General features: G+C 36.9%; 1 protein-coding gene across 2 annotated transcripts; it reads left to right on the top strand.

Moving 5' to 3' along the window:
• Positions 1-5,553: 5,553 nt before the first annotated feature.
• On the top strand, positions 5,554-11,955 carry slitrk4 (SLIT and NTRK-like family, member 4). 2 transcript variants are annotated; one of them, XM_053631599.1, is made up of 2 exons: positions 5,554-6,038; positions 6,515-9,190. In XM_053631599.1, exon 2 carries the CDS (start codon positions 6,555-6,557, stop codon positions 9,054-9,056), a length of 2,502 nt encoding a protein of 833 aa, XP_053487574.1. In that variant the 5' UTR covers positions 5,554-6,038; positions 6,515-6,554; the 3' UTR covers positions 9,057-9,190. The 2 variants fall into 2 exon arrangements, with proteins under 2 accessions (XP_053487574.1, XP_053487575.1); XM_053631600.1 differs by lacking the exon at positions 5,554-6,038 and adding an exon at positions 9,445-11,955 and having other exon boundaries at positions 6,222-8,861.
• The last annotated feature ends 12,311 nt before the right edge of the window (positions 11,956-24,266 follow it).

Here is a 24,266-nt window from a genome sequence, read left to right as displayed (position 1 = left end):
AATGCATAAAATCATGCAGATACAGGTCAAGAGCTTCATTTAATATTCACATCAAACATCAGAATGAAGAAAAAGTGTGATCTCTGTTGTGACTTTGATCATGGAATGGGTGTTTCTGTCAGAATGGCTGGTTTGAGTATTTCACACACAACAGTCTACGTAGAACGGTGCGAATAAACACTGAGTGAACGACAGGTCTGTGGGTGGAAACACCTTGCTGATAAAAGAGGTCAGAGGAAAATGGTAGAGTCGGGGTACTCGATCCCGTACTCGGACTCGAGTCCAATTATGAATGAACTTGGACTTGTCACACACTCGGTTGTTTATTTTTAGTAACACTTAATTTTCCAGCCTTCTGTTGCCCCTTCCCAACTTTTTTGCGACGTGTTGCGTCCATCAAATTCAAAATTATCTTATTTTTTTTCTTAAACTGGTACATTTACTCAGTTTAAGCATTTGATATGTTTTCAATGTTCTATTGTGAATAACATATGGGTTTTTGAGATTTGCAAATCATTGCACTCAGTTTTTATTTACATTTTACACAGTGCCCCAACTTTTTTGGAATTGGGGTTGTACACACACATCATGTCAAAATGCAGGTCTGGCTGAGTATGCATGTAAATACAGTTGGTTATGTCTTAAGTGTATGTAAACAGTTGGGAAAGAGATTGGAGGTGTGTCAGTACAGTATATTAGATTTGTGCATTAGTTCTTAAATTAACAGCAGTCTAATAAACCTGCTGCTGCCTGTGTCATTAATGTTAATCAAACAACAAAAGACAAAGAGAAAATCACTCACTCATTTGACTGAATAACTTCAGCAAATTTAATATGAATCACTGTATATGTCATACAGTGAAGTCTATTTTATTTTACATTCATTTGCTTTATTCACTTTCCATTGTATTTCTTACTTGAATATTACTGATAGAACTCCCTGCGAAAATGTATCGTTATCGTGAAATAAGATTGAAGAAGTCATATTGCCCACCCTTAAACAGTAGCATTTGGTGATTCCAGTCTTGAATTTCACATAAAATGTGAAATGTACTTCTTAATGTATTAAATATCATAAACCCTGCTGATAGGTTTTTATTTTCATTTTAGGAATTCAAATGAAAGAAAGTTACAAGAACAGAGCTGTGTTCAGAAATGAGTTTGTTGTCATTCATAGACAGATTAAAAGCGGTAATAAAGCATGAATGTAACTCTACTCTGTTTTCTCTCTCTCTCTCTCTCTCTCTCTCTCTCTCTCTCTCTCTCGCTCTCTCTCTCAGCCTACTGTACATAACTGTGGGGGAGAGGCATCAAATAATTGAAATGTGAGCTCGAACTGACGGACATAATATAGTCTGATACAATAACAATACAGGTTAATTTTCATTGACTTGTAGTATAATAAATGTTCTACATATACCTTTATATTCCTTTTTTTATTGAAACCATTTTTTGATATCAAACTAGTTGAGGTGCTGATAACATGAAGTTAAAATAGTAAATGGCAATGACAAGATGTAATAGTGGTATTGTTTTGTTACATTTATGTTGTCATTGGTTTGTGAAGGTTAAAATATTAATTTAACAGCTCAGTGTTCAATTTAATTACTTTCTGGACTCGGCCAGACTCGACTCGGCCATTAACGACTCGGACTTGAGTCCAACTTGGCCCCTTTTGGACTCGGACTCAGACTCAATTGGTTAAGGACTTAGTCTCAACTCAAACTTGACAAAGGTGGGCCTGGACCCAACAGTAGAAAATGGCCAGATTGGTTTGAGCTGCCAGGAAGGATATAGTAACTCAAGCACGCTTTAAAACTGTGGTGAGCAGAAAGGCATCTCAGCATGCACAAAACATTGAACCTTGAAGTGGATGGGTTCCACTCCTGTCAATCAAGAACATGAATCTGAGGCTACAGTGAGCACATGCTCATTGAAACTGGACAGTTGAAAATTTAAATAAATAAAAATCACCTGGTCCATCCAGTTTCAGTGAGTCTGTGCCCATGATAACCTCAGATTATTATTCTTGGCTGACAGGAGTGGAACCAGATGTGTTTTGTTTTGTTTGTTTGTTTGGTTGTTTTTTTTTAGTATTTTTTTTTTTTTTTTTTTTTTTTTTTTTTGTGCTGTTGTAGCCCATCCATCTCAAGGTTTGATGTTTTGTGCAGGCTGAGATGCTTTTCTGCTCAACACGCATATAAAGAGTGCTTATTACTATAGACTTCCTGACAGCTCAGACCAGTCTGGTCATTCTCCTCTGATCTCTCTCATCAACCTCCACTCACAGGATGCTTTTGTTTTGTTTTTCACATCATTCTGTGTAACTCTAGAGACTGTTGAATGTAAAAATCCTAGGAGATCAGCAGTTTCTAAAATATTTAAACTAGCCTATCTGGCACCAACAATCTTGCCACAGTTAAGATTGGAGATCACATATTTTCCCCATTCTGATGTTTGATGTGAGCATTAACTGAAGCTCTTGATCTGTATCTGCATGTGTTTTTATTTATTTATTTTTTTTTTTTTTTCCCCCCATTGCACTGCTGCCACATGATTGGCTCATTAGATAAGTGCATGAATGTGCAGGTGTACAGGTGTACCTTATAAAGTGGACAGTGAGTGTATTTTGGTAGTGTTTTTGCTGTAATGCCTGTTTAAATAAAATCCACTCATTCTCTTGAAGCAGTAAACTGTGTGCCATGCAGTGACATTTTCCTAATGATATAAAATTAGATTTTATTGATAGATTTTACATGAATAATTAAATAATTGGCTGGCATCCAACAAATGACTTTTCTGTCTCATTTTGTTTTCTCTCATTTTGTGCCTGCTGTCTCTAACTTGGTAATACATTTGATGAGTCTGGTATTTAATGAATATAAATGAATATAATATATTACACCTAGCCAATCTCTCCCTTGACCTTACTTTTGACTACACTACAAATACGCTGCTAGATGAAATAGATAGATAGATAGATAGATAGATAGATAGACAGATAGAATGTATATAGAGTTTGAGAGCTTATGTCTATACATATTTATACATTTTGTATATACTATTCATATATCCCTGTATTGCTCTCCTTATGATCTCTTTTAACTCTTCTTTCTTTTTTTTGCTGCTGCTGTGACCCCCTAATTTCTCCATCATTTATTGACAGAAAAAGTGGCTTATGTCCAACTAAATTCGCAATACTTTAGTGTTATACCCCCAAGGAATGCTTGAGTCTGCACAGATATGGAGCCATAAGATAACCCATTAAGTCCTTAAGAACACTAAGTACAAAATGGAACCAATTAACATAAGCTTTCTGAAACCTCAGAAAGAGGGAGATTTTCCATATCAGAATGGTACATCTGAGGCAACAAGCAAACAAGAACATTTATTTTAACTTTAAACCCTTTATTAGAACCTAACGTCTATAACTATGTAGAGAGTCTTGTAGATAAACCCTAACATGCATGTTACAGTTGTGCAACAGGTAATGTTGCAGCCTTCTAGCTTTAGGCTTCACTACTGAGCTCAGGCTACTGTTTTCTCCCACATCCTAAAAACAGTCATTGGTGGATTGGTATTTCTAAATTGTCCTGAGTGAATATATGAGTACATGATGCATTGCAATTGATTGGCAATCCCATCCAAGGTGTATCCCCACCTCATGCCCAGTTTTCTTAGGATCCATCACATCCCTTACCAGGATAAACTGGTTCCTGAAGTTGAATGAATGACCTGGGCTTTGCACAGCAGGATATGATAATGACAATGCAAAGACATTTTAGAGCCTTGCAACAGTTCTGACCCTGGGAGAACCCCAGGTAAGGCCGATAAATAAACTCTCTTTAAAGTCAGGATGACTGGTAGGTATAAAAATTAGTCATTTAAAAAAATCACAAACAAACAAGATCTAAACAAGCATCAACAACAAAATGTCACCACTACTTACCATCTTGTCTGCTTTTTTGTGTGTGATTCATTTTTATTTTCTTCTGCTCGTTAAAAATAGGCAGCTGCTTAGCATATCAAAGGCACAAACCCAAGAGAGGGAAAATGACAAGCACAACTTCCCTGTGTTCACCAAACTAATGCTGTCGCTTCATGCTAAACATTGGATGTTGAAACTAAAGTTCATCATACCTTTTCAGCACAAGGAGTGTGCATTATTGAAATTTTACTGCTACACAGCTAGCGTGGATGGGAAGAGATTCTATTTCGATATTTTACTTCCTTTTGTCAAGGAAAAAAAATGCTGTTTTTGCCACTGTACACTGCACACCTCAGCAACTTCTCTCACTGGAGCAATTGGAGGAGAAGGCTGCCTTCATGAGTCTTAAATAAAAAAGTAAGCCTTGCAATCACTTGCAAGACAGCTGTTCTCTTTTCGATTTTACAGAAGTTTTAACTGGGTGTGCTACTGTGCATGCATGCCTGCTTGTGTGTGGGTGGGTTTGTTAGATGGTTGACAGAGGATGTCTGTTGTGGTTATATCTAATGCGAAGGATGACATAAAAAATGACCTGTGATGTGAGGGACTGCCAGTGCATTTATATAAGCTGATAACCCACTATCAAGAGCATAAATGACTCGTGTGTGTAGAGTTCACTTTTGTGCCAGATGGGGGCACCATTTTAGCTTTTATTCCCCTCTATATTCAAACTTAACCCGTTCCAAAATAGAATGTCACACTGAACCGATCTTCTTACATAGTTTATTTTTTTTATTATTTTTTTGCTATTTCAATTTGTATCTTTTTTGTCCTTCAGTCCAAATGTGTGCTAGTTCTGTCATGAACCTCTCTCTCTCTCTCTTATGAATCTATGAGGGAGGTATACGTGTGCCGACCACCTGCAGTTTGTCAGCTTCACTCCCATCAATCACAAGGACTTCATGTGTGGACACATCTGCATGGATCTGCAGCCACACACAATACAGGCAATAAATATTCAAAACTACACACCACACAACAGTTTTATATTCTTTAAATAAATAAATAAATAAATAAAAACATAAATAAATAAACGTATAGCCGGAGCGCAGACTGCGCATCCAGAAATTACGCATCGCATTTTTTCTTTAATACATTTAATGTGTTGAAAGAATATACTTTGTTTCGGGTACTATTAGTTAAACTTGAGTACTATGGTCTTCGCTGTCGCTCTATAACACCCCCCCCCCCCCATCCACCAGCCCCCCCGCCCGCCGCCGCCTTCCTCTTCCTCCTCCTCCACATCTCTCCATCTCTGCATTCCCTCTCTCCTCTCCCTTTCCTCCCTCCTCTGCTCTCCTTCACCGTGCGCAAACGCACCGCGGTGTGGAATACTCGCTCTCTGATGCGCGCTGGCGTCCTTATTCCACCAAAGTCTGGGCGAAGAAGAATAAGTCGTTTCAAATCGAGTTTCGTTGTGTTTCAAAGCGTGTAGCTTTCTCTCTCTCTCTCTCTCTCTCTCTCTCTCTCGCTCTCTCTGTTTTTTTTTTTTTTTTGCTGAACTACGCCGGGACTAAAACTGAATTATTCATCCTCCGCATCTGCCTTCGCTGAACATGGGAGCGCGCTGCCTGTCGCTCCGCTTTTTCGCAATCACATCGGAGCGCATCGTTTTGAGGAGCGCGAGTTGAGCGTTTATCAGGGCTTAGGGGAACCAAGAAAATCGTGATTTCTTTTAAGTCTCCGTAACTGTTGGGGGGAGGGGGGGTGGCAACTAAAAGGGAGATCAACGTTCCTTCTGCTTTTGGCCTCTCCTTGCGTATGAACTGAAGAATGCCGGCGCGATTTTCACAGCCGATTCAATGCAGAGATGCGCCTTTCTTCAGGTTTCCATTGGCTTTTCGGGTGAATTTGTCCGCCTGAGCGTTTTCTTTGTCCATCTATTGCTCGTCTATCTCGGGGATTAATGGCAGAATGTGCGTTCAAAACGAATGGAGGCTGACTGGAAGAGCCGCGAAGGCTGAAATTGGAGCCTGAATGGACAAATTCCCCAGGTCCCGTCTAAAGTGCGGTGTCTTCTGGAGAGAAAGCGATATTTCGGACGCTGCAGGTGAGTTTTTCGTTTATTCAGAACCGATTATTAAATCACTTGCGCACAGTGCTTGAGAATCAATCGAGGATTGGCAAGCCTATTACTAGCATATAAAATTTGCTTAGCTGTTCTGGTACACCCTGCATGACAATGATGCCCTCAGTACGTGTGGAAAGGGTTTTTGTGCTTTTAATAGGATTTTAATTGATGTATTTATTTTGTCTGTGGATAGCTATAAAAATTTAGCTGCTATTATTAGTTGCTATTCTTACTCTTTTTATTATTATATTAATAGAGACATTTTGTTATCTAGCTGAGGACTATATACCACAGTCGATTTCTTAGACAGCAAGCAAAGGCAAATTTTCTTAACTTGTATGCACAGAAGGGGACTCTAAAGCAATATTTCTATGCAATCTTTCCATTTTGCTGTGTAAAAAAATGTGCAGACCAAACTTGTTTTGATTTTCTGTTTGTTCTCCCCCTCCCCTAAGGTTGCTAAATGGTTTTCTGGGGGATTTTTAAAAGGCAAAAATGCTGCTGCTTGTTCTGTTGGCCTTTTCCGTATCGAGTGCATTTTCCGACTCGGATACCGAACTCTCAGCTGAGACCTGCAGTGCCTGCTCATGCATGTCCATTGAGAACGTCCTCTATGTGAACTGTGAGAAAATAACTGTGTACAGGCCAACACAGCTGCTCCCGCCACAATCCAGCCTCTACCATCTGAATTTCCAGAAAAACCTTTTGTACATTCTTTACCCCAACACTTTTCTGAATTTCACGCACGCAGTCTCTCTCCAGCTGGGTAACAACAAGCTGCAGAACATTGAGGGAGGTGCCTTCTTGGGACTCAGTGCATTAAAACAGTTGCACTTAAATAACAATGAATTAAAAGAGCTCCGGGCTGACACTTTCCGGGGGATCGAAAACTTGGAATACCTCCAGGCTGACTACAATTTAATCAAGTATATTGAGAAGGGAGCCTTCAACAAATTACATAAGTTAAAGGTTGTAATTCTAAATGACAATCTTATACAGAGCCTGCCTGAGAACATATTCCGCTTTGCCTCCCTCACACACTTGGATATACGAGGAAACAGGATACAGAAGCTCCCATATCTTGGAGTTTTGGAGCATATTGGAAGGATAGTGGAATTGCAATTGGATGACAACCCATGGAATTGCACCTGTGATTTGTTACCTCTGAAAGCTTGGTTGGAGAATATGCCCTATAACATTTTCATTGGAGAGGCTATATGTGAAACTCCCAGTGACCTATATGGCCGACTATTGAAAGAGACTAATAAACAAGAACTATGCCCTCTGGGAGTTGGTAGTGACTTTGATGTGAGGATGCCCCCTTCTCAGCCAGATGCTGGACATACCATATCTAACATTGCACCATCCACGATAGCACCCTCAGTTACCAAGGCACCAAAAACTACAAATCCCTCCAAAATCTATGGGAATGGTATTGTTGCTGGTATTCCAGTGGGTAAAAACGGCCAAATTGTGTCCTACCAAACCCGAGTCCCTCCCCTCTCCTGTCCTCAACCCTGTATTTGCAAAGCTCATCCATCTGATTTTGGCATTAGTGTGAGCTGTCAGGAAAGAAATATCCAGAGCCTAGCTGATCTTACACCCAAACCTCCAAATTCTAAGAAATTGCACCTCAGCGGTAATTACATTAGAAATATCAGCCCCACTGACTTCCAAGGGTTCGAGGGATTAGATCTCTTACACCTGGGCAGTAATCAAATATCCACTGTTCAAAAAGGTGTGTTTGGAAATCTGACCAACCTCCGTAGGCTATACCTTAATGGAAATCAGCTTGAGCAGCTTCACCCAGAAATGTTCCTCGGCCTCAGTAACCTCCAGTATTTGTATTTGGAATACAATGCCATAAAGGAGGTGTTAGCAGGGACATTTGACTCCATGCCAAATTTGCAGCTCTTATATCTAAACAACAATGTGCTCCGAAGCCTCCCTGCTTATATTTTTGCTGGCGTGCCTCTTGCTCGATTGAATCTAAAGAACAATCATTTCATGACTTTGCCTGTGAGTGGCGTGCTGGACCAGCTTAAATCCCTCACTCAGATAGATCTGGAAGGCAATCCCTGGGAATGCTCATGTGATTTAGTGGCTTTGAAACTGTGGTTGGAGAAGCTGAATGAGGGGGTGGCTGCCAAGGAGGTCAGATGTGCATCCCCAGTGCAGTTTGCAAACATAGAGCTGCGGGAGCTGAAAAACGAAATCCTGTGTCCTAAGCTTATAGCCAGGCCTCCTTTTATCCTGACTAGTTCAACCCCCCTGGCCACATCAATGTCACCTGCTGGAGTTGGCAAGGCACCTCCTGGTGGGCCGGTGCCTCTGTCAATCATGATTTTGAGCATCCTGGTAGTCTTGATCCTCACAGTGTTCGTTGCTTTCTGCCTCCTGATCTTCGTGCTCAGACGAAACAAAAAGCCTGCTGGGAGGCAGGAGGGGCTTGGCAACCAGGAGTGTGGCTCAATGCAGCTCCAGCTGAGGAGGCACAACCACAAATGCAACAAGAACGATGACTTGGGTGGAGAGACCTTTATCCCACAGACTATTGAGCACATGAGCAAAGCCCACACTTGTGGAATGAGAGACTCAGATGCCAGCTTCAAGTTTGCCGATTCCCAGAGATCGAAAATGTTCTTACGCAACAGCGCAGACAATGACAAGGACTCTCTCACACTGGACCAGAGGAAACGATTAAGTACCATCGATGAGCTGGATGAGTTCCTACCTGGAAGAGAGTCCAGCCTGTTCCTACACAACTACTTGGACAACAAAAAGGATTTCAACAGTATAGGGGTGAGTGGTTTTGAGATCCGTTACCCCGAGAAACCACATGACAAAAAAACAAAAAAGTCATTGATAGGGGGTAACCACAGTAAGATAGTTGTTGAGCAGCGCAAAAGTGAATATTATGAACTAAAAGCAAAACTCCAAGGGACCCCTGACTATCTTCAAGTACTAGAGGAACAGACAGCCCTCAGTAAATTTTAGGCCTCTCATCTTCATGTGCCCCTTACTTACAAAAAAGTGCCTTATGGAAAAATATATTCATGACCAATGGAGTACTGGACACAAATTTCATTACAATAAATATAACTTAGAATTGGTGTTTCTGTAACTTCAAATATTCTTATTTTTGCAAAGTGATGACGCCATTATAAAGTATAAAAAATCACATTAGTCTTTAAGAGAGGTTATAGAGTATCTTATAAACAAGTGTAATTTGCTGCTAACGAAATGGGTTCCATCAGATTATTGCTTTTGTTTTAATTACCAGATTCTTTTAATTTTTTTTTTTTTTTAAGCAAATTGTTGGGTCATAAAAGAGTATAATGAGCGTAATGCATATTCACCCTTGTTCATTGTTTTTGGTTGGAAGTATTTTTAGGGTGCTTTGGATGACAAAATGAAATGGAGTCGAAGATTGGCAAGCTGGGCGCACGCATGAACATTTCGGAAACCCCCAGAGTACTGTCTTTCGGATTTTAATTTGACACTTTTCGGGGCCTTGAAACTGGTGGATTCAGTTGTAACTGAAAGCACTGACAGTTCCAACATCTTTAACAATCTGGATTATTCCGTCCGTTGTTTCTGTAAGGAGCCATTTAAATTTGTTCTAATTAAATGTGATTCCTCTTGAAGTTTTTGGGTACGGCACATGACAGGACATTCATAAACCCAAGAAAATATCTCCATAACTGCTTGCCATGTAAGCGTATCTGATTTATTTTGTAAGTCGACATTATTTGTATTTGTGAGGCAGTTTTTAAATGACAAAGAACAATCCCATCAAGACATAAATGGATTCAAGAAAACAAAAAAGAAAATCAAAAAAGGACAAAAACACTGAAGTCCACTGTCACCCGTCAATTGGTAGATTACTTAACTTCATATTTAATTTATTTTTCTATGCAGGACTATTTAAAGGTTATTGGTACTATTTAAGATTACAAAGGGACTTTTTTGAATGCTACAAGTGATTTGGGCTATGCTCTGAACAACTAACTCAAAAATTTCTGTTCTGATATGTGTCCCATTATGTATTTTACTGCTAACCTGAGCATAGGAGCTAGCGTCAGTGATAGTGATGTAACTTTCACTATTACATTGCAAGAGGTAATGCCTCATAGTGTATCAAGTCCAACAGTCTTATAGCCCATGAATATTTTGTCAAATAATTTTTTTAAGAATATGCAACCAAAATAAGTGTGCATTTAACGTGATATGATTCTGAATTTTATCAATGTGTTATGGGGATCAAAATGGAATTAGGGAGAAGGCATGTAGATCTTTAATGTTTCTTTTATTTATTTCTCTTTTTTTTAAATGAGGACTGTGCATTTTCACATTATCTTTGAAATTCAATGTGTTTTTGATAAGATCTACTGATTTGGTCAGAATCATATCACACTCCATGTGCAATATTATTATGCTCAATCATATTAGCTTGACAATTTTACTTTGTCCGCTCAAGTTAATAATATGGAGAGACCAGTTTTACGTTCAGAAAAGAAAGAAATATATATATATATATATTATTCAGTCATTATTTAAGATATTGTTAAGTTAATGATTGTTTGAAATAGAATGTACCTTGAACAATAAAATAAATACAGTTTTATATATGAGAAATCAACATAATTTTCTGTGTTGTATAATTTTCTATGTTAATTTTTTTCAGAAAATAAATGGACTGAGAAAAATACTACCATAACGCCATACTTAAGCTTGCATTTAAGCGTTTTTTTTTTTTTTGTTGTTGTTGTTTTTTTTTTTTTTTTTTTTTAACTAAATTACTACTGGAATATGATAAAGCCACATTTTCCATATGCTTAAGAATTTTATGCATTGTTGTTCACAATATATTTTCTTGTTTCAAGATACACATTTGAAAAAGTGCATCAGCACACCCTGTCTTGGTGTCTCTCATGTTGTGATCAAGGGCTTTGCCTAGAAAATGACCACAATTAGGTGAAATTAGTTTTAATTTCTGTTGAAACTCAGAACATAAGCCTCTGCTACAGATTGATGACATGATCTTGCATTGTTGTTCAATGTATTGTCATTATGTTGTTATTTTTCAGTATTAAGAATACATAGATTTTTTTAAATTTTTTTTATGCATTCTGCTGTTCCTTGTCATTCTGCTTTCAGTGAGAATGACTTGGGTGCATTCATAAAACAATGAGAAGTGTGCCTGATTTGAGAATCTGATCATGAATGAAGATTGGCCATACAATGCACCCACAGTGTTAATTGTATAGTGTCTTAAATTAAATATAATTCCTGATTTAAGCTTTGAAATGCCAGAATGTTAGCTTGTGAATTGGTACATTTATTATTAGGAAGTTCATTTGATATTCCCATAGCTCAAATTTCAGTTGACATCAACGCATCAGTTGAACTCAAGCTCTGTCATAGCCAGTGTTGGGTAAGTTACTCAAAAAAGTAATCCACTACAGATTACTAATTACTACTTTAAAATTGTAATCTGGTTACATTACTGATTACTGCAAGGTAAAAGTAATCAGATTACTAATTATTTTCATGCTACTTTCAAAACCTATCAAACCTACAAAAATACACTACAAACTGAAACTCATAGTTCTTTCGGTAATTTTAGTGTGCGTCAACATATGGCATGATCAGAAAAAATTGGATTTATCATAAAACTTGCCTCAGGTGTTGTTACTTTGTAGGACCAGCAGACTGATAAACTATAGAACTTTTCTAACTAGGCTAGTTTGGTGTCACTAGCCAAGGGGAGGCATAACTAAGCTATCATTGTATGGATTTATCTGCTACAGTGCCATGAAAAGTACATTATCTTTCCTTATGCTCTGCTCAGATCATGTTCACGTAAACTGGAACTCATATAGACATTTACACACCTTGTTTTCCTGTTCAGCTTCAGAGAATGTTAGTGTTTCAGTTTCGACCTGTTTACTGGTTTTAAAAAAAAAACAAATCGGCATATATCCATTTTTCTTCACACTGACTGTGTGAGCTAGCGTTTGGCAGAATTGAGACTGTCAGCCAATAAGACACGAGTGTTTTCACGTATTTTCCTGTAAACCCTGTCTGATTCGTCTCATCTCCGTTCACTGAAGATATAAAATTACAGACGGTCTTCTTTTACTGATGTTCAGTTACGCAGTGACAAACCGCTCCAAGTGGAGAATTATTCGGGGCTAAAGAAAAAAATCTTCGGGGCAAAACGTGATTTATTTTAAAAATACATTTTACTTAATTTTGTTTTCTTAACAGTAAATTTGTACTGCAAGTAACATAATTTTATTGACATCAGTAAATGTAATCAAATTACATAAATTTAAAATATAATGTTACGTTACTGCATTATCAGAAAAAGTAATTCGATTACCGTAACGCTTTACACTCAACTCTGATCATAGCCTACTGTAGTTAAAAATAAAATGAATTTGATTAACAAACTTCTAAAAAAACTTTACCAGTTGTACCAAGTAACATAAGTAACACAATTTCAACATAGCGTTAATTTATAACTGAAAACTAAAGCCTACTGATTAGTAATTGCAACATTCCACATAAATGAAACTACTCAGTAAAAACACCCACTATAAACACATTTTGTTTTCATTTTATTTTATTTTGTGAGGACATGGATGTAGTACTGCTTATGTCATGTCACACTCACTGTGAGTTTTAGGACTGGCTTTCATCCTGACTTTGGATGGAAATTATGTTCAGTTTGTGTAAAAGGCTGCAAGTGATCTTCATATGGAATTTCTTATAGAGCTTTGAAGAATTTTCTTTCTCCATTTGTTGTGGTTTTTCTCTTACAATGCTATTTTAGTTGTATTTATATCTGATTTTGTGTCTTTTTTGCTTGTTGCATTATCGCTTTCTTTTATCTTCAGACATGATTGTTCAGTCAGTAGTTTTGTCTTCTGGATACAATATATCTTCATCTGAGGCATCTTAATTCCACAAAGTATAACTCCACATACCCTGATGTTCTGTTCTATGTCAGTATACCCAGAGCTCTTGCAACTTAAACTCTGAAAGAACACTTTTTTGTGCATAATCTACTGTCAGATCCGTTCTGTACTAACTAATGGCCTTTTTTGAGTAAGAATGCATATTCTTGAATAAGCAATTGGTGCCAGTCTCCTTCACAACTGTACTATTGATGCGTTTTTTATCACACCATGCCAGGATTAAGTCGAACAAAGGAAGGCTGTCTGTCCAAAATGAGCCTGGGGTTCACTTTAAGGTGATTGACATTGACCTGCGGTTCTTTCCAGCCTGAATATCACTATGATCGCTGTAATGTCGCTAAAAAAATACTTCAGCCATTTTAATTGGTGGATCTAGACCTTAAACATTCAGTAATTGTTTCTTCACGTAAGCAAATTGCACACTGTTGGCGCCCTCACACACACACATATACACATGCACACACATAGCCTTGCTAGTGCCAGCAAAGGTCTCTGATACCCCACACTACTCACTGTATCAAATGTCAGTTGTTTCATGTGTTCACGTGAATGGTGATGTCCTGTTTGCAACCCCATCCCTTGCCTCTAGTTCCTACTCGGCTCAGTGTAATTGTGGACTTCAGTGTCTGTGTTTATCTTTATTAGGAGAGAGAGATACGTTGAGGAAAGCTGAGGCTGTGCTGATAGATAAAATGCCTGAGACATATGGGACAGAGGTAGTACTTATTTGTAAGTGCTAGCTCTGCCCCATGTATTTATTTATTTATCTTAATTAATTAATTAATTTATTTATTTGCTTGCGTGTCTGTTTATTTTAAATTCATCATGTCTCTGAGGGGAAAAAAGAAAGAGAGAGAGAGAAAAAGAAATGCCGCTGTTCAGTTGGCATTTCTGTGTGTGCTCTGAATTGCTAAACATCACAGCCTCAGTTGACAGGTTTACTTCCTTGGCAGTGGCATCAGTGACAATTTGAGAAAGCTTTGCGTTCTCCATTCAGGATGTGACAGAGACATGACAGGAGCAGAACAAAGACACGCTACATGAGTGCATCTCTCAGCATGGGGAGAAATGGGATAAATCACCTTCTTGATCACAGTTGTTTGTGTCATACTGGCACGCACAGAAGTACACATTGATGTGTACTGATGTGAATTAGAGCTGCAGTGGTATTTAAAAAAAAATCACAGCATTAAAACCGTACAACCTTACACTGGAAAACAGCAAATACATCAAATCATTCTCATATATCATTATTCGATTATTATAAAGCATATATAATATTATATATGTGTCTCGACATTTTTATTAATTTCAAGGAAATTACCTCATTCAGTTGGTAGCTAAAGGAATTTGGATAAATTCAATTTGGAACATGAATTCATTCAGAAATCATTGAAAGGAAGAACGAATGGAAGAATTACAACTGCTGCACATACAAACACACAATAGAAACCTTACATTTTGCTTATTTCAATAATTCATTTCTAAAAAAAAAAGATAATCATTATAATTGTGCTTATAATATTTCTTTGTAATTTAAGTAATGATTCTTTGTAAGCATTGTTATAAACTCCATTGCCTCATAAAGTTTAAATAATTGATAATATGCCTTCATGCTCTAAAATGTCATATCCTGTACTGCACAACGTTTGTCTTTTAGTGACTTGTCATAATATATTATACCATATATAATTTAAAATATAATATTACAAACATTTAAAATGTCATCAATAAGTGATTCATGTAAAGTGAATATGTTCAGTTAGTTTCAGTTAGTCTCATTATAAGTATGTTGTAAGACACATACTATAGATTATTTTTTTAAAGCAATTTAAAAAAAAAAAAATCCAGTAAAATTAGGAGAACATGTTCAGAAATATTATTGAAGTTTGACAACATTAATGTCAAAATAATAATCGTAATTGACAAAGATTTAAAGGACACTCATGACATACTTAAAGTTGGAGGAACAGGAAACTGTATGTGTGTGTGTGTGTGTGTGTGTGTGTGTGTGTGTGGTCTTGTCATTTTTTGATGTCTCATTTTTTAAATTGTTCTTAAATGTTACAGTTGTTTTAGAATTATACTTATGCTTACATAAATATTGTAGTACAAATTGTGCTTACAAGAAATCCTTACCAATTAACAAATAATTATAGCCATAATTATAATAAATAAATAAATAAATAAATAAATAAAATTTTTAAAAAATCTTAATAGTAAGTGTAATTAATCTTTTTTTTATTTCTAGAAATCTGAACGTCTGAATGTATTGTGTGTGCATTTATGTGGAACAGCTGAAATTTCTTTCTTTCTTTCTTTGTCTCTTTCTTTCTTTCTCTTTATTTTTTTCCCCATGATAACATGGCAGCAAAATCATCATTTACCTAATGGAATAAAACAATTCATCTTCCCAATCCAATTTCTTCAACTGGATGTAAATGAGTAAACAGATGAAACTGAGACAGCGAGGAAGCTCAAGTGTCTCTGACGGCCACCATGTGTCATTCTACACTGGGTCAAGATAACGAAGCCCAAGATTGTGATTGCAGATGTGTGTGTGCATCTTTATACTACAGTGTTATTGAATTCTGAAAGTGTGGATGTATTTTCTATAACAGCAACTCTGACTGTAGTTCTAGCTGTTATGTTTATATCAATGGTCTTGTCCTAATATGTTATGGCTTCTAAGGCTATGTCCACATTAATCCAGATAAATTTGAAAATGTATATTTTTCTCTACATTTTGGCCTTCCGTCCACACTGAGATGGTGTCTTTGTCCAGTGAAAACAGAGATTTTCGAAAACGCTCTCCCAAGCGGATAAATTTGAAAATGGCATTTTCTGTAGTGTGGACTGAGAAAATTGAGATATTAAAAAACAATAATGTATTTTTTAGTCATGTGACCTATTCAACTCAAAGCAAATAAGATGGTGGACGATGTTGTACTGCAGTTGGTGTGCCTGCTATCCAGTTTGATAGCATTGTTAAAGATTAATGTCACTTTGTACAAGGTTCTAGTACAACTTTATAGTCTTGGGTTACCCGAAGCTATTTTGTTTGTCCATTTTAAAAATGCAGTGTTTTTCCTTGACATTTTCACATCAGTTCAAATTCAAAAAGACGGAAAGTAAATACCTGATGCAAATGATTCATGCCAAAGCTTCTTAAGTTTTTTACGCATGCGCAGTATATAGATGTAAGAGTTTTCAGACATTTCAGTGCGGACGGGCAACTCTTTGGAAAACGTTTGAAAATGCCAGTGTAGACCGAGAGTGTTTTAAAATGAAAATACAGTTTTTAGGCCTACCTGGATTAATGTGGACGTAGTCTATAGTAACAGCTCATTTACAGGGACTTGTATGGTGGATACTCCATGTAATCTTAGGTTTATAATAAACTGATTTAAAAAAAAACAAGTATTATTATTTAACAAAGAAAAAATGTATAATCATTGAGACGAGATGAGATCATTGAAGGTTTCTGTTATAAAATGTTTCTTTACCATTTATGGAAGGAGTTTCCAGTGTCAGTTAATCTTTAGACACAGGAAAGTCTTCAGGACAGAGGAGTTTTTGCTTTCTGGTTTCTTTGTACCAACAAGCTGTGTTTTTGTCTGATCAACATAAAACGAGAGAAAAAAAATAGAGGTTGGTTATTATAAAGCATATGTATATGATTATGCAATCTGCACTTAATTCAAGGACATGACATCATTATGTTGGTATATTTGGATCAACAGAATTTGGAACATATGTTAATTTAAAGAAGGAAAATGCCTAGCCAAAGCATACTCACAGTAAAATTAAAGCTGTTCTTGAAACATTTGGAGTACATGCATGGTTTTGATCACTTTTGAAAGGGGACACTCCGAAGTTTTGTAGCAAGAAGAATCACTCTAAGTACTACTGGTATTGAGTAAGAGAGGTTTTAACACACTGAAATGGAAGTGTTTTTTTCCCCGCCTGATTTTTTTTTTTTTGTCTGCATATAGAGACCTGCAGATGCTTACAGCTGGGAGCTATTAGCTGGAAAACACAATTGGACCACAACATGAAGCCTTTCCTAGTCCAAGTTTAAATTTGATAACAATACCAAGCAAAATTAAAAATTTGTACACATGTTTTTCTAAGGGTATGTCCATGCATATTTCTACCAAAACCTTTTGGAGACTCCAAAGGGCCCTTAGTAACCATGTACACATAACTAGGATAAAAAGGCTGCTATTCTTGATTTTTCTTATAATTATCATATCACATATTAAGCAATATACACAATGTATATCTATATGTTTTTTCATATGTATATTCATAAGTGAAACCTTGTGCCATTGGTTACAGAGCTTTACGCACTGAAATTTAAGTTGAAGTGTTGAAACACACCCGTGAAGCAAGATATCATTCTTTTCAGCAGTTCACTGTCTACATGATGGTCCAGTCATCCCCCCAGCTGCCATTATATAGCTTGCGCTGTTCATGTAGGAATGGGAGAAGGAGCTTATTGAAGCACAGACTCTCATTGAATTTTGAAACCTATAGACAGGACATGGAAGCTCCTATTGGTTCAAATGAGATGTCATTTGATAGATCACAGCCCGGGGGCCATTTTGAGCTCTTCTAATTAGGTGTGTTCACTCACACACTGAGGAGATAAGGAGAACAACATGGTCTTCTGAGATAATTTGGAACAACGCAGCAGCAGTTCATGTGGATTTATTGATGTAAAATGTGTTTTGGACTAAATATTTTTACATAATTGGATTGTTTCGCCCTTTGGCAGTGTAACAAGATTGTTTTTGTTGGGATGTTATGGATCAGTGGACTGCTATGATGCTTCAAGTGTGAGTCGCCTCCGTTTGGTGTGTCTTTGTTTTTATGCTGGTGGTCTCACAAAAACGTTGATTGTAGCTGCCGTTGTGATTGTATCTTTAAATCACTTGACTCACAAGATTCTTAGCTTTCCAACAAGTACATATCCACTACATACAGCTGAATAAATGGGAAAGTTCTCGTAATAAAAAAAGTGTGTTAAAATTCCGACTGTACTTTTTGGCCACTGGAATGTCAAAGAGAGAAAAAATAGTGGTTGGTAAGGGAATGTGTGTTTATAACTGCCATAATGTAAGTGGTAAAAGGTACTAACTTGTCTCATGTCCACAACATTAAACATGACTATAAATGGTTAAAAAGCATGCCATTTTATTCATAATAAATTAAAAATTATAATCTTTGGCAAACTGCTGTTGTGTGTGTGTATATACATATATATATATCTCGGTTGTACCCAAAAATTTGCATACCCCTTGCATGGGATTTTTATGATCCCTCTTATTTTGTTAACAGTATTAAGTTTAGCAGATTCTGGAAGGGGTATGCAAACTTTGGGCACAACTGTACATCTCTCTCTCTCTATCTATCTCTCTCTCTCTCTCTCTCTCTCTCTCTCTCTCTCTCTCTCTCTGTCTATATATATATATATATATATATATATATATATATATATATATATATATATTCAAATTTGTATTACTGCTATGTACCAGAATCATACACAAAACAGATAATATTCTCTGATCACTATTTAATATGTGAGTAGTGTACCACTTTGAGATTGTACAAACAAGACAACAGATGTAGAATAAACATGAGTAATGTTCAATCAGTTATCATGAGTGCAATGTGCTAAAGCGTGATAGATAACTGGCAGCTGTATGTACAGATTGTTGCTTCCAGATTGCCTCATTGTGTGCGACATAGATGATGTAAAATTGCACCTCTGGTATGGCGAGAATAAGAAATTGACCTAAAATCAATGTTTCTGTTAAAAGATTAAGATTTTAGTTTAAGAACATTATCTAATGTGGTATCTAGTGCTAATGTAATTACATCAGCTTGATAGTCTCAGGACAAATCAAGCTCAGTTATGTTTCCTAGCTAAACTCCATCTATTGTTCATAAATGCACATACCAACAAAGCAGCTATTTTAGTCTGGGTGCATGTTGGCATACAAGATGGCTTTTTCATTTATATTTTTTCAAGATATTCACCTATCAACAGTAAGATAATAATGAGGCAAAAAAAAAAAAAAAAAAAAAAATCCAGAGTGACTGCTTGTTAATAATAAGCAGCTCCTATATTTTCTTTAAACACAGCCCACAGCTCTGCTCTCTTGTTTTCTATTGACTCATAAGTCTGAGGTTTGTGAATATCCAGGTCAAAAGTCCGCTTGATAAAGTTGGCATCAAGTGGAAATAACTTCAACCAGAAGCAAATGCATGACTTTAATATCCGGTGTTCTTTACCCTTCAGTGATTTGCGCTTTTTTTTTTTACCGAATTTTATTCGACATTCAGGCTGACTGCTGAAAACGTTTTCAGGTGGCTCCAGTATCACATAACTAAGGATAGAAAAAAATGTTAATGCTAAATGTAGCATCCATCCATTTTCTTTACCTCTAATCCAGTCTTGCGGAAGAGCCTAGAGCCTATCCCAGGGATCTTGGGGCACAAGGCGGGGGACACCCTGGATGGGGTGAAAACTCTTTGTAGGGCAGAATTTCAGACACATTCACACACCCAATCACACAGTATAGAGAATTTGGAAATGCCAATCAGCCTACAACGCATGTCTTTGGACTCTGGGATGAAACTGGAGTTCCTCAAGGAAACCCCCAATGCACAGAGAGAACATGCATACTTCATGCACACAGGGTGGAGGTTGGACTCAAACCCCCATCCCTGGAGGTGCAAGCCATACATGCTAACCACTAAGCCCCTGTGCCCCCACTAAATGTAGCATTAAGGTTCTAATCTGGCCCACCAAATGAATTTAGAGAGCCGTTGACTGGACTTAAATTAATTTAAATGGACTTAAGTTCAAATCAAGTATGTGAAATAGAGCTCTGTTATTCCACCAAGGGAATAAACTAAGGACTACAGCAATAAAATAAAAGGGCCATAAACAAAGCTACTGACAAAGTGTGCTAATGATATGCTATTTTTCATTATGAAGGTAATAATTTTACATTGGCCATGTTGGCATTGTCATGTGACCTACAACTTAAAAAGAGCTGACGCGCTGCCTTCTGCCATTTTTGATTTTGACAGCTCTTCCCACCAGTCCCGATGTCTTATACAGTATGATAGAACATTGTCCATTGGTTCTATATTGCAGGATCTCAAGCAGTAAGTCATACAGGTATTTCTTGCCTACTGTCTTATGAATACTGAGAATTTTGACATACTACTCATTTGGTGTTCTGCTTTTCGCCTGCTGTATAGTTGGGTAGTACAGATATGTGGATGCAGCCCTAGTCTAGTGTGGTCCATGGTCTAAAAAGAGTTCGAGACCCTTGTAATATGCTAAAGGCCAACATTCATGTTGCAGAATTATATACGATTCTGTTTTAACGCTTCTTTACAATTACCATAAAAGTGAATTGCTTCATTTTAAATTACACAGCTTCTTTCATATTTATACTGCTAAATGTTGCACTGTAAGCAGTAACATGCGCAAAATGTCATATGCTTATGACGTTAATGTCTCGAAGAGACTCATTTCTAGGATTTTGAATGAATAGTCAGAACACAGACCTGATTCTACGGAGATTTGGACGCTGCTAAACCAGCTCACTTAGACAAATACAAATCTTTTTTTTTGTCCAAAGCATAAATCAACAACAGAAAACATTTGTTGCCAATTTCCAGTCCTCTTTCCTTTATTCACTGCAGTGTGCATTTCCTCTGGAGCTTCCCTCAGGCTAGCATCTGATAAAAAAAAAAAAATTAAAAAAAAAAATGTGAGAAAAACAGGGCAGATCTTTTTTGCTTCACTGTGATTAACAATAGCAAAGCCCGGTGTGTGTGTGTGTGTGTGTATGTGTGTGTGTGTGTGTGTGTGTGTGTGTATGCAGCTATGTGAGGCTGTGTAAGAGCAGCTGGATGTGATGCCTCACTGCAAATGGCTCTATGGAGGCACAGGATAGCCATTGTTGTGAGCCTTGTTTTCACCCAGCTCTCACAGCATTTCCTGTCATTGTTTTTATTAAATCAGTTATTGTTATTAATTAATTGCAGATCAGAAAAAAAAAAAAAAAAAAATTAATAGCCTCGGCCTGAAGGCAGGCAACCGTCCAGGTTTCTCTGGGTGTGAATTATAGTCAGTTGGTTGCATAATCAACCCCAACATCAATCATCAGTGTCGTTCCCCATGGCAAGCCTCTTAAATAAATTAGTCCTCGTTTTTTTCTCCTTCATTTCCACCCCCGGCGAGCATGACTGCTGTATCTAATATAGATGTATTAATGGATTTTGCACAAATAATCTGCTTGATCTGGTGAGATTTCAATACAGTTTGGTGGTTAGTGAAAAAATATAATTAATGAGTAAAAAAAACAGGCCACTGGGCGTGAAGTTGTTGCTGCAGCTGGTATGTGTGTGTATGTCTGTGTGTGTGTGTTTTGTTCTAGATGGTGGTATTAGTTATTAAGCAGGTTTTCGGGCTCTACATGTTTACACTCCTACCCATCATAACTGCCATCATTAATGTTGAAAAAAAGAGATGATTATACTCATGTGAAGTAATTGCATATTTTTCTCTCTGCTTTTCTGAGAGCTTTTTTTTTAGCAATCATTTGGGTGATTCATTAGTGCCTGTGCCTTCTGAAATATAAAACATTTCTCTGCTATAATTTCTCATTTTCTGTTAGCGCAGAAACATTTTGGATTTTGTTTATTTCGTCGAAGGACATTTCCCTTTCACTGTGAAATTGAAAACGCTCACCTTTGAGTCGCTGCTCTTGCATTGAACACACTCTATTCCCTCTGGGCAATGAGCTCTATCTTTTTTATACTGTAGGTGCCCTTTCCTGAGCCTAGACTGTGCTCACTAAGTATGTGACGGGGATTTGTCTCTGTCTCATACCTCTGATGGTAAATAGATTCTCCCCAAAGTAATATTCCTGATGATTGGGCATGTAGATTGTGTTTTGGTCTGATTAGTGCAATTTTTTACACATGTCCTGCATATATGAATGAAATGTAACACCTAGGGATTTTTTGTTGCTTTTTTGTTTGTTTTTTTGTTTCAATTCAATCACTATAGAGATCACGATTCATTCACAAAAAGAAGACAGTAGATTCTTATATAGCTTGAAAGAATTGTCGGAAGCTTAGTGGTTGTGATGTTGAAGTCATTCTACCATGGAGTGGTTTGTTTGTAGCCTAACTTTAAGGACAAATTATAATGTCCCAGCCTTCAGAGGGGCTCGAATAATGTAGGCATACACACTGAAAAATATAGCTGAACTGACTTTATTATCAGAGCTCCATTCAGTCGTCGTGACACGAACCTTCACATCAACAACTCTCCTCTGCAAATGTGTCATCATGTCACCTCTTAGCCATAGCCCAATTACATTCAAATCAAAACTGAAATATAAATAAATCATAAAACAAATGATCCAATAGCAAATAAACATTTAAAACAATTATACAAAAATAAATTTCACACTATTTTTGCCAGAGAAGAAATAATATGATACAGAATAGCAAGTAAATAAGAAAATCTAAATCATTGTGGAACTTATAACTAAATGCTCACTCTCTGATTCTAATGAGACTTGACATGAATGTTTTTTTGTTTTTGTTTTTTTTTTAAGGTAGACACACTGAGGGTAAAGCCCTCAGATTAAAAAAAAAAAAAAAAAACACAACAAAAAACTAGAAAAGACTGTGTAGAGAAAAAAAAAAGACTGTCCTAAACAGTGCTAGGTTAAGCTGTTGAATAACACTGATAAAATTTTCCCAATTAGATTAAATCCATATTGTTACAATATAATAAAGTTATCTTTAGTAATGCACATTTCCGATTTGTTTTATCCTAGCACAGACACACCAAAACTGGACCACTGAACATTGAAAAAGGCCCGGTCCAATGAAGGTATTTCCAATCTTCAACTGTCCAGTTTCATTGAGCCTGTGCCCACTGTAACCTCAGATTCCTGTTCTTGGCTGACCAGAGTGGAACCTAATGTGGTCTTCTGCTGGTGTATCCCATTCATCACTTTTAGACTTTTAGATTTTGACATTCATCACAAAACTTTTAGATTTTGTGCATTCTGAGATGCTTTTTTGCTGCTCACCACAGTTATAAAGAGTGATTATTTGACTTATCGTAGCCTTCTTGTCATTAACAGAATGGTGACAATGTTTTTTGTTTTTCACACGAAGTAAAGTCTAGAGACGCTTGTGCATGAAACAGTCTGTAAAGGACATCAACAGTTTAGATAAACCATCAGAGACTCTGTTCCCTTTCAGACAGCAATTACCAAGCACTCATGCACCCTGGCAGCGTGGAGGAGGCTTCAGCCTTCATCTATCAGCCTCTTTACTCACACATCCCTCCTCCTCTGGACTGATAATATTGAGGAGTGCTAAGATTTCCTAGTTTGCTTCCAACCTTTGCTGTCCAAAGAAGATCCATAACATGAAGTTTCTGCTATTTTGTATTCATCCGCAGCCTGGATTCACTTAGTGTTACCTGTTCTTCAGTTCCTGCAAAAGATAGAAGCGTCTAGTTAGAGAAGCAGTGCATGATTTTATTAATGTCAGCCTGTTTGCGTTCCTCTCTCGGTTTTATGCTGAGGATGGCGTTTTAGCAAACAGGACAGCTAAATGCATTCATACTTGCCTTTCCATATGGGTTTAATCACAGGAATCAACAGCATGTGGAGGGGAAGGCAGAATTTGTTTGGCAGACATTATTTTTTAATGTCTGACGTATGGTGCTTGGCAAGAATATTCACCTTTTGCACAGCTGCCTACTGTTCCAGATTTCTCACTTTTCAACCAAATAGAATATTGAGGGGATTTATTTTTCTGCAAGGCCAAAATGTGAGATCATTACCAAGAACTATGAACAGCTAATACACTTGTGTAATTCCTACAAAAAACCCCAAAAAACAAATAAACAAATAGATAAAAATACAATTATTCACTAAGAACAGAAACTAATTAGCATAGACGATTATACTAATTGAGTCAATATCATGCTGTATTTATTTATTTATTTGTTTATTTATTTATGTATAAAGCCACAATGTAATTCATTTCCAAGAACTATGAACAGCAAATACACTCAAGTCTAAAATGTTTGTTTGATTGTTTGTGTTTTTTAAGAAACTTATTTGCATAGTTGATACTAATGCAGCCAATACCAGAA

The sequence above is a fragment of the Ictalurus furcatus genome, chromosome 8 (assembly GCF_023375685.1).
Source record: "Ictalurus furcatus strain D&B chromosome 8, Billie_1.0, whole genome shotgun sequence".
NCBI classification, from domain to species: domain Eukaryota; kingdom Metazoa; phylum Chordata; class Actinopteri; order Siluriformes; family Ictaluridae; genus Ictalurus; species Ictalurus furcatus.
Note: the sequence above shows the minus strand (reverse complement) of the source record. Positions and strands in the feature narration are given on the sequence as shown.